Genomic DNA, 9,557 nt, shown 5'->3' on the forward strand with positions numbered 1-9,557 from the left:
GAGCTCCCTAAAATGAAGAAATTCTGAGTTTTAAAAAAATTGAACTTCAAAACATTTACGGTTAGGCCACTGAACTTCTTTTGATCGTCATTTCTTCGTCACAACTCTGATTCGAGTCCACTACGTGTCTACGGACTCATCTCGATACGATCTATGTAAAGGTACCATCCACTGCCCAGAAATCCTTTCGAATTAAAAAGTGACCAAAATACGCCTACCAGAAGGGTAAATTCATAATTTCATATTTAATTAAATTAAATAATTTAATAAGGAAATTTAATTGGAGTCGGGGTGTTACACATTGGTCATAGGTGGTAATTCCCTACTTGTCAATTTTATAATTAAGAAGACCTCCAAACCAAATCAATTCGACCCACGGGCAAAAAAGGAGCAAATGTTCAATGGATTCTTCATGAGCTTGGCATATAGGACATAATGGGGTTCGAGCAATTTTGCGTTTGTGGAGAGCCATCGCCGTAAGCAGCCTACCATGAGTCACACGCCATAGAAAGTTTTTTTTCATCTTTGGCGGGACCTCAGCTTTCCTAATATTTTTCCATACCAAGGGGTCTATCCATGATGAGGTGGAGGCTTTTCTGGCTGTGGTCTCAACCTGCAGGTCACAGATGCAATGGTACCCGGACCGCACTGAAAATTTGCCGTTCTTTTCCCCATGCCACACTAATCTGTCGTCCTCCCTTCCATTCCTTATAGGGATAAGCTCGATAGCAAGCTTCTCCTCGTCAGTAATTGAAGCTTCAATCGGGGTTAAGTTCCAAGTTTTGGAATCCCAATCAATTAAAATTTCCACCCTAATGTTAGGATCAACTGAGGTTTTCAAGTGGGGGTGGAGTTTACCATCGTGAAGGGAGGGAATCCAACAGTCTGTCCAAAGCTTTGCTTGTCTACCATTTAGAATTTGCCACCGAGCTCCCTGAAGAATGATCTTTCTTCCCTCAAGCAAGCTTGCCCAAGCCCAGGAAGCACGACCGCCTTTCTTTGCCTCCAAAAAACTACATTCCGAGAAATAACGAGCCTTCAAGGGTTGAGGCCATTGGGAATTTGGCTTCATGATTAATCTCCAACATTGTTTGGCTGGCAAGGCCAAATTGAAATCATTAAAATCTTTAAATCCCATGCCTCCTTGATTCTTTGGAAGCCCCAAAGTAGCCCAACTGATCCAATGCACTTTTATCTCATCCTGTTTTTTACCTCACCGGAACTTAGCAATCTCTTGCTCTAGTTTTGACATAAGGATTTGGGGAACTTAAAAATTCCCATGAGGTAAGTTGGAACTACCTGAGCGACTGATTTGATCAGAATGTCCTTTCCAGGTTGTGATAACAAACCTTGCTTCCATCCTCCAATCTTTCACAGCAACCTTTCCTTCACAAAGTTTAGAGCCTCACTCTTTGACCTGCCCCAAAGAGTAAGCAAGCCCAGGTATTTTCCTGTATCCGTAACAATTGATATACCTAGGATAGTTCCCAGCTCTCTTTTTAAGTCGTCAGGAGTGTTGGGACTAAAGAAAACACTAGATTTTTCCAAATTGATATGTTGTCCCGAGGCTCTGCAGTACCCATTTAGAAGATTCATCATGTTGCGACAATTTTGAGCATTTGCCTTGAGAAAAAATAAGGCATCATCCACGAAGAGTAAGTGAGAAAAGATCGAGCCATTCCTGCAATAGCTGTGCATCACAAGCTTTTTTTATTAAGGAAGACAAAGCCTCACTTACAAATAGGAACAAATAGGGTGAAAGGGGGCCGCCTTGACAAATCCCGCGGGTAGGCTTGAAATAGCTTCCTGGTTTGCCATTAATAACCAAAGCTAACTCCACAGATTTAACCAGGCTCATGATTAGCCTCACCCACTTCTCAGCGAAGCCCAACTTCCTTATCATGGCCTCCAAAAAATTCCATTCGACCAACTGATGGAATCATATCACCCACAAGACGAACTTCTTCAGTCACAACTAAGCGCAAAGCTGTAGCAATGTCAAGGGCCCAATTACAAAGAGGTGGAGAGTGCATCTAGCAAGTTTCACCACAGTTTCAAATGCCACATCATTGACTATTGGTGACCTTAGCAATGGATCAACATTGTTAACCTGATATTAGATGAAACGTTAACAATTAAGCCTTTACATCTGATCTTACACATTATCACAAAATTTGGTCTGAACAAAGTTCGTAACAAAAAGCCAATGAAATAAAGGGATAGAGGCAGTGAATTAATAGCAGCAAAGCAGAAAGTCAATCATCAAAAATAACATTATTAAATTCTTTTGTTTGGTCAACATCAAGGAAGTGCCGGAGATCATATACCTCAGAGATGGCAGCAAATCAGCAAGCCCAATTCTATACTATAGAAGATGGTAACTGAAGTACTTCCCCCTAAGACTGACTATAACTAAAAATACTTTCCTTTTGGTAGAAAATTTATCCCCTTCGTTATCACGTGCAGAAAATATAAGCAATACAAGTAACAACACCCAAAGCAAACTTGCTTTTGAATGTGTCACTGAAAAAGAAGTTTTATAGTGATGCACATCTAATTACTTTGGCAACATTTAACAGCAAACACGTCAAAGAAACCTGATAGGAAGAAAAAAAAAAAGGGCAAAAATTCTTCATTCTGGATAATAAACGTAAATTTAAACATTCTGAAAAAAAAAAAATTCAAAATCAAAATCCATCTAAAAAAAGTGGAAGGAAGAGATAACAAGCTGGAGAAAGACAACAATCCAAAAATGGCAAAAACATATATCTTAATCAACTAGTTAAAGACAAATAACAAACATTCCACAAGTTCAGGCTCCTAGAACATACCAGGGAAGGAAGCTGACTGTGTGCGAAAATAGGATTAGCAATGGCCATTTCCCCAAGTGCTTTAAGTCTCACATGGTATCGAATTATCTAAGGCCCAGTAGTTTTAAATGTTAAGTGCATAAATATTCACACAAAAAGCAAACGAAACTTTGTGTTTCTCAAAGATATAATTGACATACAAAGTATTAGTTCCATATAGCATTTCCGAGAAGCAAGAGTAATACGTAATCCTTCCTCTTCATTATTTATAACAAAATAATCAGATAATGCATGATTCCGTCCTTATTGCTCTAGAAAATTCATCAGCTCTGTTTGTTTGACACATCTGTTTCTTATAAAATACTATAAATCAAAGACACATGTGCAGCGAAACTGTAAATTTCATTAAGAAACAATTTATCGAACCAGAAAGGTAAAATCAATGAACTTACTCTAAGTACTAATAATTAAAGAATATTACATCACCTTTAACAGTTCAGCAAAAAAAAAAATTTGCCTCAAATTTCAACTCACTAAATTCAATATGTAATGTGTTCATGTTATCTTTTTGCATTATGTGCGCACACAATACATTCACATTTCTTGAAACTTAGGTATGCATGCTGACACGTACGAATGTAGATAAACAGAAAATTCAATTTGGTAATTTATTCAGAAATGGAAATGGAATTAAAGTAAAATTGGAACCGAGAACTAAGCTCACGACTAACCTGAGTTGTTGAGAATGGAAGAAATTTCGTCTCGGAAAATGCGAACCCGTTTCCTGGTCGATTGGGTGGAGACTGACCCGGCGATGGTGAGGAGAGACTCTGTTGGAGTCGCCATTGGAAACGGGCGCGTAGATCCCAATGAAGGATCCGGTTGTGAATGAAGAAAGTTTGCTCCAGTTGGTTAGGCTTTTAGGAGCCGGTGAGAGTGAAAGTTTGCTTCAGTTGCTTATATTTTCTCGCTGTTTCTGCGTCTCAGAGTTGAGGCTTGGAGGGAGTGGCACGACTCATGAGGTAGAAGATAATGGGCTTTGGGCTCTTTGGGCTTTTGAAGAAAATAACGGCCATTGGAGGAGCAAAAAAGAAAAATGAAAAGAAATAGGCCGCCGCTTTGTTTAGAAGCCCACCTCCGTTTGGGCGAAGCATTCTTAACACAAAATTGGGGATGGAAAATGCGACTTGGAAATTTTGGCAAGTGAGTTTGTCGAGATACCTGCCCCGGAAAAGTTTTGAGTCCTATAATAGGTTGAGGGTTAGGATTCAAGGATTGCGAATAATTTTGGAACAAGTTTGGAGAAGTTCAAAAGTTATGGTATTTGGTTTGAGATATAAGGTTTGGAAGGTAAAATTCATTTTTGAAATACTAAAATAATTTATTTGGATTTTTAAATATTTTAAAATACTTTTAAAATAATTTCAGAAATTAAAAATTATTTAAAGTCCACCAAATTATTTAAGATATATAAATATAATTAATCACTATTTATTAAGTAATTTCTAAAATTAATTAAATATTTCAATACTAATTCTTCATTAAATAATTAATAATTAAAAGCTAATTACTAATTAAAGTAATTAAATAAGGCTAAGATATTTCTTAACTACAAATAATAAAACTAAACAAACTAATTTTGTACAAAAAAAAAATTTTAAAATTTTAATTACTATAATAAATTGAGTAATTTATGAAATTAATTAAAAAATTAAATACTAATTATTCAATAAATAAATAATAATTAAACTAATTACCTACGGCCGTGCTGCTATATTTTTATTATTCCTATATATGGCGTATAGTCTTTCAGTTATACTGTTAATATATCATCCTTAAAGAGTATTGCCGCCCAGCTATGCTGTTATAATTTCGGTTTATATAGTATAGCCGTGGGCCTATACTTTTAAAATATTGCCTATTTATAGAGTGTCGCTGTGCGGCTATACGTTTATAATTTCTATTTATAGAGTCCAGCCGGGCAGCAATACTAGTAAAAATATCGTATTTAAAAAGTGTAGTCGAATGACTATACTGTTAAAATTTCTATTTATAGAGTAGAGCCGTGCGGCGATACTGTTAATATATTGAATTTAAATAATATAGCCACTCGGGTATATGTTTACCATTTCTATTTATGGAGTATAATTGCAAGAAAACTTATCCCAATGAAATTATGTCAGTATAGGTCTATGACACCAAATATTTATCAGATTTGACCTATATTGAAGAAATTTACCAATGTTGATGAATTGTTGTCAGAAGAGGTATAATCTGGCAAAATTCCGTTGAATTCTTGTTGGGAGAGAGTTTTTTGAAGTAAAAAAATTTTAATTCGTATCTTTAAGTCAATAAATTTTTATTTTAGGTTTTGTTTTTAGTAATAAAATAATATCTTAGCCTTATTTAATTAATTTTATTAGTAATTATGTTATTATTATTTCCTTAGTATTAAATATTTTAATTAACATCATAAATTATATTACTTGATAAATTGTAATTAATTTTTTTTTATAAAAAAATTATTTAAATACTAATTACTCGCTAAGTAAATAATAATTAAAACATAACAATTAGTTAAAGTAATTAAAAAGAGAAATTCAAATTATGTTATTTAAAGGGTATAGCCGCGTAGCTATACGTTAAAATATTATATTTATAAAGTATAGCCGCGCGGCTATACGACCACTTGTTAAAATCAAGTTCAATTTTCCTGTTGCCATTTCTCCTGTGCCCATCTGTTACCCATCTAATTTTTTGACATCTGTCCTTCCACTTAACTCTAAGTTAACAGTGTCAAGTTTAATTAAATTAAAAAAATGAAAACCAATAATTGAAGGGCCAACTTTTTTTATTTGTTGCTCCACTACCTCTTCATTCATATGATCTTTTACTTTCTTCTCCGCATCATCGCTGAAGCATACCTTTAGCGACACAATCGCATAAACTAAGAATTTCTGAAAAGAAGTTGAAGGCTTTCAAATCTTTGCACGACACGAGTTTGATTTCTAACATCCAATAACGTTGTTTGCCGGAGTACTCCATTGATCCATGCTCAACTTCAAGCTCTGTTTCACTTTCTCATAAATTTTGTAGGAAGGGAAAGAGCACAAGAGAAATCAAAATGTTCGTGAAGAAGCCAGATGAGGCAGAGGCTCTGAAGCATATGCGAAGCCATGTTTGGGGCTTGGATAAGAAATAACTTCTGCTAAAATATAATAATAATAATAACCAAAAAAAAACCCAACATCAAACTCCCACCCACACCTAATCCGTCAACAACCCCATCCTGACCGCACAGCCCCCACTTCTGCTTGCCGTCGGAAACTCTCTTTCTCCCGCTTGATTTTGGGTCAAGATCTATATTCTTCACCTTCTCTTCTTCTTTGAAAGAAAATGAGATCGAGAAGGAAGCAGAGAAATCAGGGGGGAGAGAAAGAGAGAGAGAGAAGAGGGGACAGAGGTAGAGAAAAGGAGGCTTTGCTGGTGGTGAGAAGAAGAGGGGGTTTCTGCCGGCTGGATGGGTAGGCGCGAGTTTTGGTGGCCGACTGGTTTAGGGTTGCTGAGGATGGGGGGTGGTGGGAGGGAGTTCGCCCTTGGGTCTTTTTTTTCCGTTCAATTATTAGTTTTTATTTTTTAATTTAATTAAACTTAACACTGTTAACTTAGAGTTTAAGTGGAAGGACATATGTCAAAAAGTTAGAGGGATAACAGGTGGGCACAAGAGAAATGGTAACAGGAAAACTGAACTCGTTAAAATCTACCTAAAGGCACATTCAAGTACAGGGTTAGGTCTAGTTATGCCGTACTAACCGTATGTTGAGATCAAAACCCTAATCGTAAAATCCTAGGTGGAGTTACATGAATATCCAAGCCTAATCAAGTCATAAGTGCCCCATAGTAGGCTTATGATTAAGGTTCGAGTAATTTATTAAATCAATAAAATATTTAAATATTCACCAAAGAAACAATGATTAAAATATACTAATTAAAGTAATTAAAAAAAACTAAGATATTACTTAACCAAAAATATAAAAGTAAAGAAACTAATTTTATACCTTTAAAGTGTATATCCGCACGGCTATACTCTTAGAATATTCTATTTAAATAGTATAGCCACGCGGTTAGACTTTTAAAATTTCTATTTATATAGTATAGCTGCGCTGCGATACAGTTATAATTACTATTTATAGAGCATAGCCGGGCAGCTATACATGAAAATATTTAAAGAGTATAGATGCGCATCTGGACTGCTATAATTTCTATTAAATAGTACAGCCGGTCGGCTATACGGTTGAATAGTACAGCCGCGTGGCTATACGGTTAAAATTTCTACTTATAGAGTATAGCCGTGCGGCTATACTTGAAAATTGTTTTTAATTTCCAAAATTATTTTAGTATTCCAAACCCTAAATGACAGGACCCAACCTAAATTTAACTTTGGAATATGAGCCGAACCATGTGAGTGTTCGACACCTAGTGAGTCATGACGGCGAGCTCGAGCCGGTTCGAATGGGACCAGTCTCGTTGGACGAGGTGACCGAAAATGGCAGCTGCGTGGTGGCTTTTGGTTTGGTGGACAGTAGCATGTAGGGAAGGAGGGGGGGGGGGGGAGGGGAGAGAAGGAGAGGAAGAAATATAAAAAATCTGATTTTGCTAAATTACGGTTTTGCGCCTTTATTCGATCGTAACTTCCTCTATACAACTCGGATTTGAGCCTACTACATGTCTATGGACTCATCTCGACGTGCTCTACGCAACGGTCTGATCAAAATTTCCAAATTCCTTCTCGGTCAAAAAATCAACCTTTAACCTAATAAAATATTCTAGGGGCATAATAGTTTTTTACCAGAATAAATTAATAACTAAAAATTGATTTAGAATCGGGTTGTTACACTAAATCCAAGTCTTGTACTTATGCAAACTTATTCCAAAATCATTTGCAATCCTCGAATCCTAATCTTAAACCTATTCTAGGGCACTTACGATTCGCAAATCTCAAATTGTAAAAGAAAATAAAGTTTAATGAACATGAAATACAACTCAGCCACGACCAATTTGTCCCGTCGCCGATCACTTTGTTTGTCCCCATCTCCGGCGCTGGCAACTCCTCCTCCACGAAGGAGCTTGCTTACTTCAAGGTTTGATTTCATTTTCTAATTTTTTATATATTTTGTTTTATGATATTAAACTGTAGGCGATCCCAACAAAAATGAAGAGCTACTCATGACATGACATGTAGTATGTACGTGTGACTCTTTCCGTACGTAGAAATTAAAAGGGAAATCCAATTCAAATCGTACATCTTCAAGCATAAGGAGTTGTGGAAACAAATAGAATTAGGCATTAGACGAGACGACAGGTGTTCTTTGACCGTTTGACATGTGTTCATTGAGGGTCGTGTGCAACAGCAACAGCCAAGCTATTGTTTTACACATGTCAACAGCCCACTTCTCCTCCTAACTAAGTAGGATGTGCATCTAATGTGCCTCTCAATTTCCCATCAAACACATGCCACAACACAACACAACACTGGGCAGCAGCCACCTGCAGCTCAAAATATTTATTATATTATATATAGGTCACTGTGCCAGCCAAATCTTCTTCTTCATCACTTCACCAAACCAAGGCCTTCTTATTGCCTTACATGGAAAAGGAAGGGAGAAAGGTAGGGAAGAAAGCTACAGCAAGCATGGGGCGCTCAAGAAAAGGGTGCATGAAAGGGAAAGGAGGGCCAGAGAATGCACTGTGCAGCTTCAGGGGAGTGAGGCAGAGGACTTGGGGGAAATGGGTGGCTGAGATTCGAGAGCCCAATCGTGGGGCTCGGCTTTGGCTGGGCACTTTCAACACCTCAACAGAGGCAGCTCTTGCTTATGATGAAGCAGCTCGAAAGCTCTACGGTTCCTCTGCCAAGCTCAACTTGCCAGATCACAAACCATCATCATCATCAACTGCAAATTCAAGTTGTTCACGCACCAAGTCCACCTCTGATCAGTATAATATGAAGGGTGGATTTGGGGAATCTGTGAAGGGGGGCTCAAGTGGAGATGGTTGTGGTAAGTTAGGTGGTGAAGCTTGTTCAGATTCATTAATATTTGGAGGTTGGAGTATTGGAGATGGCTTATGGGAGAGTACTACTACTACTGGTGGTGCTAGTGCTAGTACTGGGACTACTAGTCCTGTATTGAGCAGTTGGGCTGGACTTTGTGGTGAAAAGGATTTCCTAGAGATGAATGACATAGGAGCTGACGTTATGATGGGGGGAGGAGATGAATTTATAAATTGGGATGCTTTGGGACCTCCATCATCATGGACCTAATAATATTGCTGCTAATAACTTGTACGTAGCCTTAGACCCTTGTAGGAATAGGAAGCTTTTTTATTTTTTTATTTTTTCTGGTTGGGCTCTGTTTTCATCTCTGTCATCTTTCATGTTAGTGGATCAAAAAATAATGTAAGTCTCTATTTCTTTTCCTCTCTTTTTTTATTGCCGCCCTGAGGCCCATAGTGTGTGAGCTTTGTATGTAACAGGGGCCTGAAATTTATATATAATTTGTGCCCCAAAAAGGATGAGGAAAGCCTACATGCGCACTGAAAAGCAAACCAAAAGCCCAACATTTTAATCACTTTTATTTTTTTATTTTCTGTTTGTTGATTGCAGTGCAGCAGGCAGGCACATAGAATTATAAAAAGATTCAACTCTCAGATTTCAGAACAGAATTTGATAGTCTTTTCCATCATTAATGT

General features: G+C 37.1%; 1 protein-coding gene and 1 long non-coding RNA gene across 2 annotated transcripts; one reads left to right on the forward strand and one right to left on the reverse strand.

Moving 5' to 3' along the window:
• On the reverse strand, nt 232–3,974 carry LOC18775290. Its single transcript, XR_002271959.1, has 3 exons — nt 3,542–3,974; nt 2,832–2,918; nt 232–2,110 (listed from the first exon to the last, which is right to left on the reverse strand). It is a non-coding gene; the product is annotated as an uncharacterized LOC18775290 (long non-coding RNA).
• Nucleotides 8,050–9,285, forward strand: LOC18773984 (dehydration-responsive element-binding protein 2D). Its single transcript, XM_020566707.1, has one exon. The coding sequence runs from the start codon at nt 8,458–8,460 to the stop codon at nt 9,127–9,129; it is 672 nt and encodes a 223-aa protein (XP_020422296.1). The 5' UTR covers nt 8,050–8,457; the 3' UTR covers nt 9,130–9,285.

The sequence above is a fragment of the Prunus persica genome, chromosome G6, assembly GCF_000346465.2.
Source record: "Prunus persica cultivar Lovell chromosome G6, Prunus_persica_NCBIv2, whole genome shotgun sequence".
In the NCBI taxonomy this organism is placed as follows: Eukaryota; Viridiplantae; Streptophyta; class Magnoliopsida; order Rosales; family Rosaceae; genus Prunus; species Prunus persica.